Source organism: Haliaeetus albicilla, chromosome 24, assembly GCF_947461875.1.
Source record: "Haliaeetus albicilla chromosome 24, bHalAlb1.1, whole genome shotgun sequence".
Taxonomy (NCBI): Eukaryota; Metazoa; Chordata; class Aves; order Accipitriformes; family Accipitridae; genus Haliaeetus; species Haliaeetus albicilla.
This window is the reverse complement of record NC_091506.1, coordinates 16,412,213-16,433,254: the sequence shown is the minus strand read 5'-3', so window position 1 is coordinate 16,433,254 and position 21,042 is coordinate 16,412,213. Positions and strand designations below refer to the sequence as shown.

The window sequence follows — 21,042 nt, the reverse complement described above, 5'->3', positions numbered from 1 at the left end:
TGACCAAAATCCCCTACAACATCAGAACAAATCTGTCATGCTGTCTGCCAGGAAACACTTGGGTAGGTTACCCAGCAGCAGTCACCTTGTTACACTTTCCCAGCTTACAGAAACAAACTCTAGGAGACCAAAATGGAGCTTTCTGGATCTGGTGTCACAGTGAAATAACAATGAGTAGTTTTCAAAGTTCCACCTACTGTGGTATACCCACTTCTGAAAACTGCCTTTAAGGCAAACGAAGTTGAACATTAAAAAAAAAAGGAGGAAAAAATCCCAGACCAGGTTACTTAGCTGCATGGCCTTTTGACAGCACATCAAATTCAGCAGATTGAGCTGAATGACAATTTTTTAAATTAATCATTTATCCAAGGAGACAGAAAATAATACGCTGACTTCACTGTATTTTCTTGCTAGTATAGTTAGTCCTTAGTTTTCAATAGTCGCATGAGAGACTCTTTGGGCAGATATGCTATCCTATGAGAAAACAGTCCTTACAAAAAAAAATGATGAAGGAAATTTAGTTGCAAACCATGTCCTATATAGTGAATGGTTTAAGGGAGAACATTATATATATGGATATATAGAATACCTGTTCAATTTTATTACAGAAGTATATGGAAAAAAGTAATCAATGCATGCACAATTACACGGTAAATGGCACCCTTAAAATACTGCCAGTCATAGTAATTACTCAATACAGAAAAACTGGAAGTTATCTGAACAATTAAAGCATATTTCATGATTTTCCAGATTTATTTATATATGTATATAATGACAGAAAACATTAGTAAGGAATTAAACATTGCTAAGTCTTTTACAGTGAAGGAAATTCACTGAAAAAGTGAATATATAAAATATATTCCTATTTGAACAGTGGGTTTTTTTGGAGCTTGGATGACAGAAGAACAGAGACTAAAAATTATACTGTAAGAAGATATGCTTGTGTTCTCTCTACAATAACTCTTCATTTTAACTATAACTAAAAAAAATGTGTAAGTGCTTTTATTATTCCTCAAAATATGTTTCTATATTTATTTTATAGAAAATGCATGTTGCAAGCCCACTTTCCAGTTTTCCAGTGTATATATAGCTGCCTCATTTGGTTGCAGACTAATTGAAATCAGACATTTGGAAAGGATTTAAAATGCAGAAACATCAAAAGTTCTGGTGTACAAAACCTTGAGTGGCCTTACATAAATGAAATATAATGTAGTTTTACATATACAGCTATTTTCTGCTGCTTTTAACAGCACTTCTCATACTAAGGCAACTTGAACTGAAACGTGTATGAAGGAAACATTTTTGGTTACTTTTCTTTCTTAATCTCATTGTCCCCAGCCACAGACCTCCAACTGTGTCTGAAGCATCTGCATCAAGCTATTACCATGGAAACGCTGGTGTTCTCACTCGCACTACCGCTGCTGGTTCAAGCCATGCTGGCAGGTCTAGTAACTTCCGAATTCTTACATCAAACAGCTTTTACAGTTAACTGGGTTTGAATACATAATGTAATATCATCTGTGCATTTATAGGAAAATTTATATCTGGGTAGAACTGGGAATAATATTCAGTTATATGCTGTATTATTTTGTTAAATAAGTTAAACTCTGGAATTATCAGCCTGCATTCAGCTATCCTATAAGGTGTAGAAGATGGTTAATTTTAGCTAGCAGACTGCCAGTGCTCCACAGAGCATGTTAGAATATCTTGTACCTAAATATCCCTTAGCAGATTGACTCTGCTAGAAGAGCAATTTTAACAGGAATTCAATATCAGCAACCAGATATAATGCAGGAGAAACTAATGGTAGCTTCATGCTACCTAAAGATTTCCCCAGGGCAACAAAACTTCCAAATACCTGAGCCATTTTTTTAGCACTGTATCAAAGGAATGGCATGAAGGAGCCTCAACATTCTATAGCAGTGAGGCCTAAATTAATGAAGCAACTACGGTTCACACCAATGAAAATATTTAAGTGTTTAGGAGGGGAGGAATCTGGAAGGTTCTTATGTATGTTTAGAACTGCAAGAAATGTTTCAGAAATGCCCGATTATCTGATTGGACAATGCAGCAATGTGTACCTGAACAAAAGACATACAGGCAGTTTGGCATGTATATCTAACCTTGCTATTTCCTCATCTTTTTAGAGCTTGACATAATGGCAGAGGATAGCTCTGTGCGTGTTCAGTAATAAGTTATGTAAGACAGTGGCTAGCTGATCCTCTGCAGTTGCATAATAACAATTCCCATCTTGCATGCCTAGAGTGGAAACCCATGTTATAAATCTGCAAATGCAGGAACTTCAGTATTCTGTCTTTCCAAATTGCTTCCCCTCTCAACTGCATAGGACTGTGGTAAGTCTCACCAGTATATATTACTCTGAGTATCCTAATACTTTGTATTCCACATGACATGAATATACCTACTGAATACCTTTAAATGAAAATCTCAAAAGCACAGGTGCTGAATAAAAATTATTTGCCATAAAATGTACACCATCCACAGTTCGTGCTTTCCTTAAACGCACAGTTGCATCAGATGACTTGTCTTATTAACACAGCTAATCAATCACCTATGACTTAAAATATTCTTGCTCTTCCTCTCATTCCAAAAGAATGCATTACATACGTAGAAGGGGTTTACCTGTCTCCTTTTAGAGCAGAGTTCACTGCTATCACCTTCCATCTTCAGTAGTTTTGTTTGTTTTTATGCAGATACTCTAATGAATTAAGTCCTTTCCCTCAGTTAGCAGCAGGGCTTCCAACCACTGCCTTACAGCCAGCAGCACCAGGTAGAAGTATGTGCCTTAAACATCTGCAGTTGTCCCTCTAGCCAACATCTGAGTCAGCAAGTTTTTTACAATCTGCTCAAATGGTGTAAAATTCCATTTTTTCTGCAAAAAAAGTATTCTGTTTACCACAAGTCTTGAGCAATCTTAGGCTACAGAAGCTTTTACTTTATAACTTAACAGCTGCTTAGTCAGAAGTTATTTTGGAATACTTAATAAATCCAAACAATTCAATGGATTCAATTTCATTCCATGAGTTCAGTTTCTTTAGATTTGTTTGTTTTTTTTAAAAAATCACTACCTGAAAGTTAGATTGACACAGAAAAGACCCATGAAAGATCATGTATCTTGCTTTACACATCTGAAGATAGTAAAACAAAGATTTAAGTCCTAACTAAAATATAGCATTGATTCACTAAATTACTTGCCTTGTAATTTAAAAAGATCTCTTCCTATATCATCAATATCTGACCTTATGCAGTTATTTTGAGTAACCTTTCATTTTAAATCTATCTTGGCTGTAATTTTTTTTAATAAAATTTGAGTGATAGTAAGGCACTGTTCAGAATATTTGCTGAGAATTATCTTTTCCAAACACTCATCTTTGACTAAGGACCAGTAACTTTAAGAATGTTATAGGAAGTGCAGATCTCTTACTGTGCTAACCGATAAAGTGGTACAACTAAATCAGCTTAAAATGTGAAGTGAATTCTGCTGAGCTCCTTGCGAAAAAAGCAAGGAGAAAGACCAGTATATTTTTATAAATATCAGCTCCTGTTCTGCATTTTTTTAGAAAAGTAAGTTTCTGATAAATACAATGTATGTCTTCTTTCTGAATACTACATATACAGTTAAGGCTACCAAGTATGGTGAATTTTCAGTGAGGATTTGTAAACTGTGCATTCTTCTCATAAAAAAAACCACATTTGACAAATTCCGAACACACGCAGGTTCCTCTCTCTGTCCTATGAATTCAGATGCGAACTACTTTGGCCTGTGAATATGAAACTGCACAAATGCTTACATTTACTTAACCATTCTTTGCAGGATGTCGGGATTACTGACTAGCTGTTATCCTGGGTAACGCCCACAGCAGTTAAAATCCTTCCTCTAAATAACAAGGCATACCATAATGATTTTCAAAACACACATTAATCTCTTCCATTCCTCATGCAATTGCACAGTATTTCTGGCTTATGTGCACAACTGTCTTATCATTTAGAAATAGCTTCTCTTCAACAAAAAATTTGAATTGTACCACAAAAGGTCATGTTTAACTAAAATAAGCAGCTTAAGCCAACTGATTAAAAAAATGAATAGGTAGTCTAACATAAGAGAATGGTTCAAATTAATGTTATTCTAATGGAATATGTTGTTTTGCATGGTATTTATTTTGTTGGCATGTTCAGTGTGAGATACCAACATGCTGATGAAAGCCTACGTAGCAAAAGATGTGAAAGGATGAGAACATTTGTTTATCTCTGTGTTTCCAAGGTCTTGGGCTTATATACAGGAACATTTTTCTCCTGAAGCGATGGGAGGCCCTTAATTATATCTGCAGCTTTCTCTGCTATCATAATAGTTGGGGCATTCAAATTTCCACTGACAACACTGGGCATTATTGAAGCATCTACTACTCTCAAGTTTTCAACTCCAATTACTTTTGCTTGGGGATCAACTACAGCAGTGCTATCTGAAGGCTGACCCATTTTACAGGTGCAGGAAGGATGATAAGCACTATCAGCCTTCTGCCTTATGAAAGCATCTATTTCTTTGTCAGACTGAACATGGTTTCCTGGTTGAATTTCAGGCCCGCGAAATTTTTCAAAAGCTTTCTGAGCAAAGATCTCTCTGGTCAACTTGACACACTGGCGGAATTCCCAAATATCTCTTTCTGTATGAAAAGAAAATAAGAAAACTGTAAGTACGCCATTAATTTAATAATACATACAGAATGCATAACAGAAAAAAATAGTATCAAAGAAAAAAGAGGAGGGAAAGTCTCTCACTTATTGCTGAAAGCCGTAATGAAGTAGGGTATTTTCCAAAGTCACAGATATTTACATTCACTGTGAACAAAGCTGTCACTTATATTGCACAATCCCAAAAGGGAATAGATGAGCTATGAAGAATTGCTCTTTATGTCACCATACCCACTGTCTAGCCAAGGACACGAGTCTCAGCACAAAGAAGCAATCCTGATCCATTACTTCACAAGCAGAGAAGGGGATGAAATGAACAGCATGATGCAGCAAACGCTAAGAACCCTGACTGCATCCCCAACAGGAAATTCTTTTTGGTTTATACAGTGCTTTGCACAATGGCCTCTTTTGATACTGACTTTTATAAATGAGAAATAAATAACAATGCACCGAACACCACTTCTGAACTGGTCTTGAGTAGATATGAAAATCTGCTACTGAAACAGGCAGGAAATAAGTTGACACCAGAGCAAGGAGAGGCTGCATTTACCTGTTGACATGTAGTTAGGCTCAATGATAGGATGGTCATTTGGGTCTGTACTCTTCAGCTTTAGCCAGCCCACACTCATGCTCCTCATGGGTCCCACGTGGACCTGCAACACTCATGCTATATTCATGACACAATCCCACCAGACATATTTCCAAATTCAGTATGAACTTTTTTTTGCAAGCTGGATGGTCTTTACAAATTAAGCGAATGTAAACGTTAAAGGGAGACAATGGGAAATGCCATTGAACATTTTTCCATTTTATACAAATTTGTTGTAAATATGATATTCCATAAGTGGAAGGGAATATACCTGTCTCACCATCTCACAGCTCTTCTTTTAATTTAAAATACAACCATTCCAATTTAGCAGTAGCAGAGCATTCTAATCCAATCAGAACGCAGACCAAATTACTACCATCACTGAAGAAAAGAGATTAGCAAGAAGAAACGGTGACAGTTCCCCAGCATTAGCACAGAGTTTTGGTACAAGATCATAATCTAAAATGGGGCTTAGATTTGTGCTAATGAATAAATGAGTGGCCTCAAACATTCTCGCTTAAACCTCTGCCTAAACTGCAGTGGAAGAGGGGACGCTTTGTTTTAGTTTTGTACAGTATCTAGCACAATGGCATGCTAATCAATAGCACTATGGCACTTCAGTAGTGCAAATACTTGAACAGTAGTTCAATGCTTGCCTACTTTTCCAGAGATAAAAAGTAACATAATTTTGGTAGCAACCTCAGATAACAAGCTCACGGTTTCTCCCCAATGTAGGAGGTTAAGCCAGCTCTTTTGTATTATAGCGAACAAAGTATTTTTCAGTATATAACCAAATTATCATATTTATAATAGAGCGTAAGCCTCCTTGCTAATTGCTACAGAACATTACTGGAATATGTTCTTCAACAACTCACCTGGTAAGCTTCCATTGTGGAAGCAACCCGGCCATGATCAATCACCTGAGAAGGGAGAAAGTGGAACTGAATGTCGGGGTGAGGAACCCCTGGTTCACTTCGAATAAACCCACCAGATTCTAAGTGGGCAGTGGCTCCCTCACCTGGAGAGCGTAAATGAGAGAGAAAATGCCATTAAAAGACCTCAGAAAAGCAAGAAATCCACTGCTTAACCCTTGGTTTCACTACTATGAATAATTTACATATACCGTGGCAATTGCAAGGAACAGAAATCCATTATGAATAACTTGTTGTTTAAGCAATATGCATCACTTTTTAATTGCAAAATAAATGTAAATATGCATAACTTTGGAAAACCCATTTATTCGAGGGTGGGATGTTACAGTTATCTCACTGTAACTAGCAGGCCTAGAGTCTAACTTCAGAGGCAGATTTGGTCCCAGGATCCTAACAGGTGTAGAGGGAACTGACTACAGCATCCTGGTATTACTGCACTGCACGCTCCATGACATGCAGTATAGTTACCCTATCAGTCACATGTAAGAGGCAGAGCCATCCACAGTACCTACCCTGAAGGGGAAAGATGAAGAGCCTGCAATGCCCCTCATGTTATTTTTCACAGCCATTTAAAACCCTAAGTTAGCCCTCAATACTTATTTGCATGGTAAAAAGCCACATATAGCCAGTGTAAGTTGTCAAATACTAACATTTTACTGATTTCAAGGATTACTTTCACAGCTTCTTTTTAAGGTACAACTTAAGCTGGGTTACTGTAAAATGGGTGTGTTATTTTAACAAGTCACTTCTGTTTTACATGGAAGCCTAAAGGGTTCTGACCAGAGCAACAAATTAATTCTTTTGGGGCAATTGTACAGAAAACTTAATTCAGTTCAACAATATGTTTTTGTTGACACAATTTCTATTTCAAACATAATTTTTTCTTCATTTTTTACAACAGCTTTTCTCAGTAGCACCGAGATTTTTAAATGTAGAATTTTTTTAGAAATGAGATATAAAAATGTTAAAAAACAGTGTATAAAACCCGCCCTTGTTACCTAAGATATAATAACTGTTTCAAAATATTCTGATTTAGAAAAAAAATAAATAGTTCAAGTCCATTTGCAAGCTCCAGTTATTTTCAAGAATATGAAAAAAATTATATATGAAGGCTCCCAGACTTTGAAATTCATGGATAAAAGGATGTAATAATTGTAAATCAATCAATGGTAGAATGATTGCATACTGTGTTTCATACCTGTAAACTTCCAAAGCCATTCTAGACCAATCCTCACCATATTAACTGGCTTTTGTGCATTATATAGAGTAATAGGTTTGGTGCACTTTTGCTGGACGTACACTTCTAAATGATCTTGAAGGTTCTGGCCTACTCCTGGGGGAGAGTAGAAAGGGGGAGGAGGGAGAAGAAAGGAAAAAAAAAAAAGTTATTCCACATGGAACAATTATACACAACATTTGCAACCAGAAAACAGCATAAATGGGAACTAAACTAACCTCTTACAAGGGCAGTGATGACTAAGACCAAGACCATGAGTCATACCAGCCTTTTGCTCATGTCAGAATAAGGTTTTACATAAACAGAGCATAACTAGAATGAAAATAGAAAGTTAAATGGCAGACATATCACTTGTTCTAAAATTGCCAGATATGACTTCTAAATACAGTACTAGCTTTTCTGGTTTTAAGGAAAAGTTCATGTTATTCCTTCTATCTTTGAATAGATATGACAGTGGGAGTTTATACAATCTGTTGTGGATCAAAACTCATTCAAAATTCTAAATTCTAAGTATACTGCTTTACTTAAAAAGTACACAGTGGTATTTTTCAGAAAGGTATTTTTCACTATCAAATGTAGTGAAGAAAGTGTAGGAGTTTATTGCTCAGTTCTAAAATCAGTGCATGTTTCCACTGATTTTTAACACTTACTTTTTAGTCCACACAACATGACATAAAGACAACTGAATTTCATGGATTCATTTTTATGGCTGGGCCGTAACTCTTAACATATGACTACAATTTCATTTAATTGTCTTTGAATTGCAACCACAGGAAGATGTAAGGTTAAAAGAAATAATAAAATTACCAGGAAGATGGCAAACAACAGGGATCCCCAGTTTTTTTAGATCATCTGCATTGCCAATCCCAGACAACATAAGCAGCTGTGGAGAATTTATGGCACCTCCACTTAAAATAACTTCTTTACTGGCAAAAGCCTAAAAGGAAATGAGCACAAAAGTCCTAACATTATTAAGCCTGATCTGAATGCAAACAGCATGTCAAGAGCTTCTGTTCAGATATGCTATTCTGATCCAGATTAGACACTCTTCCCTCACATTTTTCTCATTCTAAATGTATTCCTATCTTGCCAGAAGTTTCTGCAGAGAGAAATGATCAAGCTTTCACTTTCATAATTTCTGTATTTATTCCCATGTTTACAATCCGTTCAAACTGTATGGCACACAAACATTCAGCTCAGCTAGTACCATGGCTGGCAATAAACTCCTGTGCTACTTGCCAGGAAAAAAGTACCTGTGACAATCGGATCAATCAGCTAAGTGTCTCTTCCATTTTCAATACCAGTTTGCAAACTGAAACTTCTAAGGAAGATTTTGAATTCAGAGACATACTAGCTCAAAAGTTCTCAAGAGCTTATTTTCTTAATTCAACCAAGACTAATGTTTGGTTTCTTAGCTTATTGTAGTCTTCAGATGCCCCTCAACCACTAAAGCGCTACTGAGAAAACTCTGACTGCAGGCATATACATAATTCTGTTTTGCTGACAGATTTTCATCAAACAATTTGAGTCTGAGCCCTGAGCTGGTCATGCTACAGGCTGCTATACTATTCCTCTACCTTTGACTCAATTTTCTGTGCTGGATAGTTCTTTTTCTAGAACCTTCTCTGCAAGTATTTTTGGCACATCTTCTTTCCAAGGATTTCTGCCCCAGAATATTCTCATTTAGCAATACCAAAATCCTTCTCTGTGTCATCTGTATCTGGGGGCTAACTCTTCCCTGTTGCCACATCTCTTAAATTTAGGATCAGAACTACCCCCCTTAGTGCTTTTCACTGGTAAAGGGGAAAACTGTGTGGAGTAAGAAAATATTGACACCCTCCACCTTTTCCCTTTACTCTTTGAAAGAGGACGATGTGGGTGAACCCAACCTTGTTCAGCCTGTCCCTTTCTATTCCAATGAGATGGCTCATTAAGACACACACAATGGATGCACTCCATCCTACCTAGTTGCACGTATGTTGCCTGTTGAAATATAAGATACCCTTTGTATACACACTGAGTTAGGTAGTTGATTACAAACTGAATAGTAATTCTTGCACATTAGAAAAAAAAGATTCAAGATTCACCTGTCCTTAAGAAAGAACAACTGTACCACAGAAGAAACAAAAAGTAAGCAACATATCTGGTATTGCTCATCTGCATTCTCCACTTTCGTAGAATGTAAGGTGCTATTACGAGTAGCTGCTTGTTTTTATTTTAGATGAGACATTTAACTTCTAAAGCAACATTAAAAAGTGCTATTTTTTTCCTGCAGTATAGTGAAGTGTTAACAGATTAGCATGGAGTGCATATTAACTTGTAGTAATCCTGTCCTTTTTGTATGACACCTCAGCTATACAGAATGATAGTGAATGAGATTGTTGCTAGTAATAAGATCAAAATGTAGTAAGAAGATAAATTTTGATAAATTGTTTCCACACTATTTATCTGATATTGCTGATGGATAGCCAATGCTGATATTTTTTTGTTCGTTATTGTTTTGCTCCAGGCAATCATTAGTACGTTAAGACTAACACACGGCATACCTGTGACTGCGGAATCAATACCTAGGTCTGCATTTTGCATGTTACACAAATATAACTTATTTATATTTTCTAGGGTATACAAAAAACTAGTGCCAGTTTGTTCCAGGTAGCATTCAAATGATGCTCATTCAACCTATGCTCACTGCAAAGTCAGCAGTGTAGTTATTCCTAGCCCATATACAGACTTTCATTGTGCTTAAATCTAACATGCAAAGAGGAAAAACTGACTTTGAAACATTTTTATATGGGCTATTTAGGCTATGATACATTAAAAACATTCTTCCCCTTCAAATACACTTTTCTGCTTGATTCTGAACTCAGAAACTCCAGGAATGTTCAGTCTACCTTCCCTACTTTTGTCAAAGGGCTTACTGGAATTCTGGGAGCTCACCAGGACCCCAATATCTACTGAAATAACAATTAAGTCACTGGCTTGATGAATAGGTTTTGTATCATGCTTGAATCAGGTTTTGATGATCTTTTAACTCTACTGATGACTGACGTAAAAGAGATCCTGCCTAAAATAGACTATAAAAACAAAAACAGTTTAATGTAACCAAGTGTTTCATCTTAATGTTCATAATGTAATAAAATTTTTAGCTCTTCCATCCTGACAGGTATAAAATTTAACAGAAAGTAAAAGCAGGCAAGTCCTGCAATTTTGATGTTGGGGGGAAATACTTTGAAGGTGTACTTTTTGTGATATATGCTATACATACATATCATTCACTGTGCATAAATCATACATGTATTAATATGTATGAAAATTCATAGCAATTAAAGAATTTTGCAGTTAAAGTGGTCCTGTATTCAGAAAGTATTTGATCATATGTAATTAGCTTTCCGAGACTTTCTTCGACAAAATTAATCTTAATAACAGCACAAGAACACCAAGGAGAGACACTGTTTTCGCAAACATTTAATAGCTCATGAAATCAATTAAATTTTCTGCAACTTTTGGTTTACATTGTTAAAATTATTGTCATTACCAATCCACTTAGGAAACAACAAATTTGTTCTGTGCATTAGAAAATGAAAGAACAGTTTATTTATATTGCCTTTTAACTTTTAGCAGGTGTTCAGTCACAGAACACTTGTCTATTGAGCCTTGTTAGCCTTATTGAACTCGAACCATCAAATTTGTACTCTCCTCTCTTTAGGATATTACTATTACACTTTTTGATTGTTTTATAATTGTTTGTGACTAAATATCTTAAGTTATTAACATATAAATACCTTTTAGGCAATTTCCTAGGTACATACTCCATAATCAGCTATAATAGCAGAGTTAAGCGAAATAAGAATGTTTTAGCTCTTACAGAAGTCAATGGATTGATAGCTGCATAAAATGAACTGTTTATCCACAGAGTTAAGTTGTAATGGCAATTCAAGCTTCCTTCCACATGATCGCATGTTCAGTGGAAGTTGGACTGAGACTGAAAAGTATTCATTCCACAAACAACCATAAGACATGTTTCATCATTATGTTTCACCATTACTATACCAAAACTCAAGACATAATGGCAAAGTAGAAGTGAATGACTCATTATTTATCCCTTGAGCCATTCAGATTTCAGTATCTAGCTTTTACAGATTTTGCTATTCCAGAACAGCATTTTCAGAATTGTTTTTCAGAAACATCAGCATTTCAGCACACTAGTCAATATGCTGAGACAGCGCATGATTGCACCATAGGTTCCAGCCAGAAACCTTACACAACAAGGTAAGGTAACATCAAGTTAAGGCTTGTCCCCTCAGTACTGAGAGATGGAAATATAATGGAGATATTAATCTCTAAATCAATACAGCTGAAATATCACCTACTGTAAAATAACTGACAAGAAATCAGATACTGGAAGAGACAACATAGCATCTGAAAAGCAGACATTTTGCATATTAAAGTGTCACTTTTAATGAAAGTTTGTTTAAAAAAAAAATCAATTTTGCTTTGACTCATACCTTTCATACTGGAAAATAAAAATCTCTTACCTTTTTCCTTTGCCCATTTTTCACATACTCAACACCAATAGATTTTGTTCCTTGAAACAAGATTTTTGTTACAAGTGTCTTCTCTGCAACTGACAAATTTGGGCGTGATATGGCTGGGTGAAGGTAAGCACTAGCTGTGCTCCATCTTTGACCTACAATGTATGTTTACATTAAACATTAAAATAGTCAGGCTCAGTATTCTCCAAGATTTTAGCCAATAACAATCAGGATGTTAACAAAGGGAAAGCCTTCATAGGGTTTATAGAGTTCAAAGCAAATGTGATTTGCTATAATAACTAAAGATTTTATTTTAACATAACAGATTTCACAATGACATTCTGAAAACCTACTCGCCCAAGCTATGAATCAAGACTTGCACACCAATGCAATTTTCAATTAAATACACCCTAGACTGATAGCAAACTGCTGTGAAATGAACAGGGTGTAAATACGGAGTGCCATAGCTATTAAGTAATCTAAAGAACCAAATGGTATTCAGTGCAGATTACATGTCCATATTCCAAAATGCTTTCAGAAGTACCACTGGTGGCTCAAAAATACAAATTACTTAGGACCCCTTTATGATTTACCTTGGTGCACAGTCATGTCCATCCAGCCAAATCCTTCTTGCTGATAGCCATTCATATCATCTGTGAAGGGATACCCAGCTTGCTGGGTTGCCTCCAGGAATGCATGATGAAGAGGATGGTTTGTTTTCCCTCTTGACACATACAGGGGTCCATTTCCACCTCTGTACTGATCTGGCCCCAGTTCATGTGTCTGTGCTTTCTTAAAATAGGGCAAGCAATGTTCATAGTCCCATCCTGTAGCCCCTTTCCTGCTCCATTGATTATAATCTTCTGCATGCCCACGCACATACACCATAGCATTGAGAGAAGAGGACCCACCCCACACTCTTCCTCGGGGCCAGTACATAATTCGGTTATCCACATGCTTTTGTGGTGTTGTGTGGTAATACCAGTTATACTTCTCATCACAGAGGTTGTAAGTTAACGCAGCAGGCATATGAATCTTCCACATCAGCCTTTTACTACCTAGAAACGTATCTTTAGGGCCTGCTTCCAAAAGTAGTACAGTACTGAGGGGGTCTTCAGTCAACCTGTTGGCTAATACACACCCTGCTGATCCAGCTCCAACAATGACATAATTGTAAGTGTTTGCCTTTTCAGAACTAAGTTGAGATGACGTACGTGAAATTTTTAATTGTTGTTCATTGATGCCCAATATGTTTTTTAATATGTGTGCTTTAAACAGAGTTCCTGTTACTTTGTGCATCTGATTCACAGGACTGCAACATATAACTCCTTTTACTAAGTATGACATCTTTACTGATAGTATCACTCTTGCAGAATTTCTAACAAAAATCCAGGTTTTACCCTAGAAAAACAAACAAAAATCCTAATTAAGATGTAAGCATTAATACAGTGCATGACCTCTAAAATATCAGTCATTTTCAGGTAAAACTGGTATACTTTACCCATTCTTGCTATCCAAAAGGTTAACAACAATGCCAATAAACCAATAAATGTTTACTCTGAAACTTGCTGTCTTATTATTATTTTAATGCAGTCTATGCACCAGTTAAGTGGCATACTATTTTGTATTATATGCAGCCTGATTTTGATTTGCTTCTTGCTCCTGAGATAGATACATGAAGCACACTTTCAGGTATTTGCCAAAACCATAAAGGATGGAAAACTTTGCTTATCTTGTAGTCTCTATTTATCTGCCTCTAATAGGTAAGAATTTAAGAAAACAACTTCATAAACTTCTCTGCGACAGTCAGTGATATTGCATAGCCAATTCACAACAATGGAAGTTATGAGTATGCCCACTGTAGCTTCTGCCAGACCAAATCCAGGACAATGTCTCTACAAAACACATGTGTAAGAGTGAAACTCATTTTCAGCTATCCCTAAGGTGAAAAACTGCTGGGTTTTGAGGTATGTCTCCTAACATACCAAAGGCAAAATCTATTCATCTGTAGCTTTTTACCTTATTTCTAAAACTGGATCCTGCCTGAGTGCTCTCAGGATAGTTACAATCTAATACCACCAGATCCTTAGGCTGAGTAGGAATGGCAATTTTTTTACCTTCAGAAAAGCCCATGAGACTTGCAAGCAACACAGGTTTAACTCTGTGTTGCACAGGTTCAGGTACAGGGACTAAATGCAAGATTTTCACTGCCCTTGTAAGCGTCACAGTTACCAATGCTGCTGGCCAGTCTGAAATGTGTTTCTCTTGCTTTCTCCCCTTGAAACCATTCCTCTTGGTATAAACAATTAGTGAAAATGGATATCCTTGGGCTGTATATAGTATTTCTCCCTGGCCCATGGCTTCTATCCAAGCAGTTGCCTTGGATTCTAGGGATAGCAATGTATCCAGAGGCTGTTAGGCTGTAACACACTGCCCATCTGAAAGAGATAAGCAAGCTTTCTCCTGGCAATATATTGAATATGGTATTATGTCTGTGAAATCTAATTTTTCAGAAGTGAATTATGTTGTTAATGTTGATTTTCATACATTCAAGTTTCATAGTTATCCGATATTTTGTAATATAAGCCCTATATTTTTGTAAAATGTCTGGGTTTTTTCACTAAAAGAAAACATGTCTTAATGAATCACTGAGATAATCAGCTTTTTCTTACTAAAAGGTGGAATAGAACTGTAGTCATTTTCTTAAGTGAAACTCTACAATGTACAGTTCGAGAGAGCACACACGACCTCTTAAGGCACAACTCTGTAACAAAATTAGGTGCAGGTTCCTGATAAATGTCAGAAGCCTTCCACATACAACTGTATTTATTTACAATTTGATGTACAATCTCATATGCAAAGGTATTTTTTTTTCCTCTCAGGGAAAGGATGGGAATAAGCAGACATCTCTTACTCTTCTCTAGGAAAAACTTGTAATAGGCTGTATGAATCCTCAAACTTCTGGAAAATGAATAACCAACCATGGAGAACAGTTTGCTGTATTAAAAAAAAAATAACAAAAAAATGCAGGGGATAGGTCTGAGCCCAGGGTTCACACAGCCGATTCTCACATGGCTAATTCAAAATTGATCCCAGCTGAAGGTGGAGTTGTCTTTTACAGGTGGAGAATATTAAAGGTTCTTTCTTGGAAAGTAGGTTTGGCAATTTTCTGTGATACAGCAGAAGAGGATGCAAAGGTAGAGAGGTTTTTACTTGTTTGGTTTTTTTTTTTCCCCCCAATTTGTTTGTGAGGGCTACAGTTCTGAAGCACCTATGTTTAACGCGCAGAACTGACAGGTCAGAGGACTTTATTTTTCAGGAAAAGAAGATTGCTGATGGGGTTAGTAGAGTATGGGCCTGGGTCCTGATAATCTGGGAAAGATACTTTGTCCCTATAATAAGAGTTGTTTCTGTTTTTTGCTGGTGGAGATTCACCATAATGAGATGAAGTGATCAACCTTACTCCTGAGGAAGTAAACCCTCAAACTTTGGTGCTACAGATGGTCAACAGTTATTGTTCAGATACGTAGGGCGTGCAGACTCTGGAATAAGTACTGGCCTGCTTATTTTGGTATACCAATATTACTGTGCTTCCTAACCAGAATGCTCGCTGTTGAGCCTACAACCTACCTAGTTGTTGGCTGCAAAGAGGGTAGATTCTGCAGAATCCCTGGAACCTTGTTTAGTCAGAGACCGACTTACTCTAGTAGTGCTGGAGGCTGTAGTGCTACAGCATAAGCAGTGGCTATTGAGCTCCTGAAAATACTATCTTAAGTGATGCTCCAAAGGCTGCATTGATGTTACAGGACTAAGTGTTTTTCTCTTGCCTTATGCCAGAACTCTGATGCTGAAGTCTAGACCCTTTTCAAAGCTGATTTGTTAAGAGCTTCTCACATATGCAGGCTTTGAAACTCATAGACCAATTCAACCTTGTATTGAAGGGGTTGGTATCGAGGACTGAGATCATCAAGTCCTGAAATTAGAACATGATGATACTTTTCTCTAAAATGACCTATGTAGTTCTATAAGGATACATGGGTTTATGACAGTTCAAGTTCTTCTAAAGAAGATAATCTTGTGGAATTTTGCAGAAGTCCCTCTTCGAACAAGAGAACATCAGTCAAGAAGCAACCTAATGCATCTTTGCTCTCAACTTTCCCTTAGTTTTATCTAGGTTTTTTTTGCCAGGGAGAATTTACAACCTGTGCAGTGTTGCTAAGAACTGTATTTCAGCAAGAATGTGATTTTTCCAGTAATTGGAAAAAAAAATAATCAAGTTTTTACCCTAATAGGTAGAGTCATCTGAGGCTTTGAGATGTGCTGGGGAAGCTGACCCAATTTACCCGGTAGCGAACTATAGCTTTATGGCCAGCTCTATTAAATAATGTAGTGGCTATGTCAAAACAAAATATGTAGAAATAGGGAGGTTTACACAACGGGTTTCTACTGGAATGCTCTGTACTTACCACCAACAAAAAGCTGTCTTTTGGGCCTTATTGGATATTACTGCATGTCTTTATCTGGATTCTTGCATATCATGACCTCTTTGTGAATGTGTAGTAAGATGTTCCTCAGGAATCAGTGAACAGACCTGTAGAAATGCATATGGCAGCAACATAAAATATATTCACTGTATTGCACTAGAGCTTCAAAATCTGGAGCTCATTTTTAAAAAGTCTGTATTTACAGATATTATTACTATTGAGCAGGCCCTATAAATAGTGGTCTTATAAGTGTGAGGAGAGCAGGAGCATCTCAGCAGGAAAAGTCTGTTGCTACAATTTAATAATATATCTAATTGTACCCCAGGTAGGTAGAAGTGGGCAGTAGAGTTCTGAGGTTAGGTGTTTGGTGCTCCTTGGAACATTGTAACACATTTCTTGAAGCAGTATCAGGCTTGCATGAGAAATAAACGCTGACGTAACCTATGGGTACCTACCATTGCAACTCTACAGGTGTTGATTTGGGGTCACAGTCTGTGAAAACAGACTTCTCTAAGGGACTGTGAAGCTGTGATAGGTGAAGAATGTGATACTTCACTTTTTTTTTTTCTTTTTAAGAGTGGGAGAGACAAAAAGAAGAGAAAGATGGGCAAGAGGCTGCGTAAGGCATCTAAGGACTAAAATAGCTTGCCTTCTCTGTGAGAAAGCTAAGCAAAAGTGCTAGGATTCAGCCCAGGGACCTTGCTCCTAGACTTCTAGATTTACAGGGTTCACAGTCCGCAATACAGAGAGGAGGGTAGGTGTTCTGCATGCATGGGGGGGATATACTGAAAAATGGACAGTAATGAAATGTTTCTGTAAGTGGATGAGGTGGCTAATCTAAAAAAGTTACTGGGCATCATTACTGTTAGCCAAACAGACCTGTCCCATTCTTTGATAAAACTGGAAATAAGAGTGATCAAAATATGTACCAAGACAGTTAGGGCACCCACTGTCTGGGCTAGAACGTGGAATTACCAGCCCAGAAAGCTAAGTCTAATGTTCCTTTTAAGTAACTGCGGTAGTATTTTTAATCTACTCCACCACATATATCTGTCAGTTTTATAGTTAGGTGTTATTTCATGTTTTTCATTGCTTTTTTGTCGTTGTTGTTTTACCACCCCCCCCGCTGCAGACCGTGTACACGTTTTAAATTCATCTGCTGTGGGAGTGTTTCGGACTAACTTTCCCTGCAGTCCTAGAAAAAAAAGTTCGTTCACTTACAGAAACCCTGTGGTAAGTTTCACTGCCAGGGCCCAAACTGTCCGTGTACCTCACCATTTCCTGCTTCACGAACGAACGTTACCGCCGGCCTGGGCCGTCGGGCTGCTGTGAACTCCCGCAGCTCCGCGGGCTGACCGCGACCCCGCTCTGGGGGCGCCTACGGCGGCTCTTGCTCCGCACGAAGGCCCGGGGGCCGGGGCCGGCTCCCGCCCCGAGAAGGAGGGCGACCGCGGGCCTGTCCCGGTCCCCTCCGCAGGACGGGGCACCCGCGGGCCGCGTCTCTCCCCCTCCCGGCGGCGGAGGCCTGTGCCTCCTTCGGAGCCGCCGGGGTGTGTGTGGGGGGGGGGGGCCGCGACCGGCGGCGGGGCAGAGAGGGCCGCGCTGCCCGCCGTCGGCAGCCGCCGCCCGCCCCTGTCCCGCCGCGGCCTCGCTCCCGCCTCCCGCCCTCTCCCGGCTCCCCGGATCTCCCCTCAGGGCCTCCTCAGCCCTCCGGCTGCCGCCCCACTCACTCGCACGCCCTGCGCGGGTAAAGCCCCCGGCGGCGCCGCTGGTCGCAGCTCCCCAGCGCGGAGTAACGGGGACGGTCCCTGCGAGGCGCTGGAGGGGGCGGGCGGCGCCGGGGACTGGTCCCGGCAGGGGGAGAGGTCCGTGGGGGAGGCAGGGCCCGGGGAGCGGGTGGGACTTTCCCGCAGGAACGCACCCTTTGGCCTCCGCGAAGGAGGGTGTCACAGCGACTTCGTGCTGTTTCGAAACCGGGCGGAGCGGCAGCGGGCCGAAGTTCGCCGCCTCACCCGCCCCGCTGGGGCGGCAGCGCTCCGCCCGCCGCGCCTCGGCGGGCCCCCGGGCCGGCGGTCGCTGGGTGAGACCCCGGGCGCCCTGCTGGAGGGCTGCGGTCGGCAGCTGGGCCGGGATTTGCAGGGCGAGCCTTGGGCTGGGATCCTTGGCTGGGTGGCGCGTATTTGGAGGAGAGCAGGGGGTACCAGGAGCTGTCCCGCCTCGTCCGTCGGTGTCCGCTAACTCGTCACCTCAGCCGTAACGGCCAGCCGCTTTTAGCAGCCACCATCGATAAGTGCGTGTTCAGCGGTAACGCTCAGCAGTGTCCCACTGGGTAGCCGAAAGTACTGAAAATACGACAGGGCCGTCGTAACCGTCATGTAACTCTATCTTCTGTTGGCTTTGTCCTCTAAGTATCTTCAGTGTATCCTACTTCTAGTGCGTGTTCGTTGTAGGTTAAACCGCATCAACATGTGGGGGTGGGGCGAAGATCCCATAAAATTCCTCGGGAACAGGCCAAGGATCGGTATTGTGTGAAGAGTCAGTGCCGCTGCTCACCTGGGCTGCTGGAGAATGAACCCAAGTCTTGTTTTCCCGTTCAGGTGGTCATGGTAGAATAACGGTGCTATAATGAAGACTAATAAAGATAACTGTTGTGAGAACTTACTCCAGACATCTGTAATGAGGACAGACTCTGCTACAACACCTTTGATATTGCTTGTAGATGCTAATTATTTTCCCAAGTCCTTCCTTATCGCTCTGGTTGGAATGTATTGGATGATTAATAATTTTCTGGGGTAATTGCTTGTTAGTGGTTTTGCCTTTACTTAGATAAGCAGAAAATAATGGAGGGTCTCTGGGTGGTTGTTTATTCATATTTAGGCACTGAACTGTGAATTTCTGAATAGTTATTCATTAATGGAAAAGAGTAATCGTGCCCTGTGGAACTGTGAGTAAATGTTTAGTTGATATAAGTGGTCTTTAGTATACGTGGTGATTAAGAATGCTTGAGACCAAGCTGATGGGTGTTTGCAGTATGTCTGGGTATTTTCTTACACCTTCAATGCTTTTATTCAGTAAGCAAATAAAAATACTGTAGAAAATATGCATTCAGTGTGTGTAAGAATATACAAAGAACATATAAAAATATGCATGAACTATATACATATAAGAACTATTCTGTTTCTTTTCAGTGAATAGTGGGGTTTTGATCCCTGCTTGCATAACACCAGCTGCAGTGGAGTCCTGGTCCCTTGCTAGAGCTCTTAGGAACACTCTGACAACACTAATAAGAATCAGTAGTTATTTTTGGTATCCTACAGGGAAGAAAAAAAAAAAAGGATTTGTTAATTTGTTGATTCCTTCATTTTTTATGAGTTCTGCCCATAAAATGTGGCTGAAGCAAGGCTTGAAAGGGTAGGTTGAATTACTTGCGCGTAACCCTGACTTTCGCGTGGAACAGACGCACAAGCACCAGTCTCCAGAGCTGACAAATAGGATCTTACGGCAACTGGTGTTCATAGGAGAACAGGATGGATTCTGCTATATGCATTACTATAGTTGACTCATACTATGTCTAAACTCCTGGAAAGTCAATAAACCAATACATGAGTTAGCAGCACAGAGGTTAGTGGAATTTTAGTATCAATATTGTTTGTGGCACACTATGTTTAAATTATGGTTTTGGGAAAGCAGAGCCCTTAAGTGCACGTGGATGACCGTAGTTTGTTTAAACAGTACTGCTTCGGTAGATCAGTTACAGGAATATCAAAGGTACTAACTTGTATTGACTATAATCTTATGTTCACAGAGAAATGAACTATCAGCTCCGACATCACTTATGTGATGGGTAGATTTATTTTTAAAAGGTCTTTTCAGTTAAATTTTTAAAATCTTCATCAACATTTGAAATAATTGTGAAAGAGGAGATGTCTTAAACTATTTTATCTCATTATAGAGTTTCTTCCCTACAGATTTATCTTCTCGTTGGGGTAGTCAGTGGCCCATACATTCCATTAACCTGTTTTTCAGAGGTTGATGACAAAATGTTCTATAGTGAAATTTTGAAACATTTTACTAGGAAAAAAGCATAGAAACATCTGTGCTTGAGATTATAGTTCAAAGACAAAAGACAAAATGAATTATTATGTAAAGTGGGTGTAACTTTCATGTTTTGCCATTAGAAATAATAAGTTAATTATTAAAGACACTGTAAATGCAGTCACAACAGGAAAAAGTGAATTAATAAGTACACATTTCTCAGGAATAAAATAATCTAGGAAAACAGAAAAGAAGGAAAAACAATGAAGAGGGGTGGATGGGTCCACATGCTAAATTTTTGTGGTCCCAATTCTTGAAAGTAGATTAACATATATCAGGATTATCTTCAGTGTCAGAAACTTAAAGAAAAGCAGGACGTTATCTTTTTTACGCTACAAGCTACAAAAGCTCTGACTGAAGTAGACAAGAAACAAAAGTGAGTTTGCCGTATTGTGTATACGGATATACTAGGCTTAGTGACTGTTCAGCGTTTTCTGCAATTTAACCTGCTCCACTTTTGGTA

At 38.9% G+C, this 21,042-nt stretch overlaps 1 protein-coding gene across 3 annotated transcripts; it reads right to left on the bottom strand.

The window, feature by feature from the left end:
• Positions 1–577: 577 nt before the first annotated feature.
• On the bottom strand, positions 578–18,333 carry CHDH (choline dehydrogenase). Of its 3 annotated transcripts, none has more exons than XM_069812334.1 (9): positions 18,215–18,315; positions 16,467–16,591; positions 12,594–13,401; positions 12,004–12,155; positions 8,276–8,405; positions 7,430–7,564; positions 6,175–6,317; positions 5,261–5,363; positions 578–4,682 (listed from the first exon to the last, which is right to left on the bottom strand). In XM_069812334.1, exons 3-9 carry the CDS (start codon positions 13,345–13,347, stop codon positions 4,264–4,266), a joined length of 1,836 nt encoding a protein of 611 aa, XP_069668435.1. In that variant the 5' UTR covers positions 13,348–13,401; positions 16,467–16,591; positions 18,215–18,315; the 3' UTR covers positions 578–4,263. The 3 variants fall into 3 exon arrangements, with proteins under 3 accessions (XP_069668435.1, XP_069668436.1, XP_069668437.1); XM_069812335.1 differs by lacking the exon at positions 18,215–18,315 and adding an exon at positions 17,706–18,002; XM_069812336.1 differs by lacking the exon at positions 16,467–16,591 and having other exon boundaries at positions 18,215–18,333.
• Positions 18,334–21,042: the final 2,709 nt, after the last annotated feature.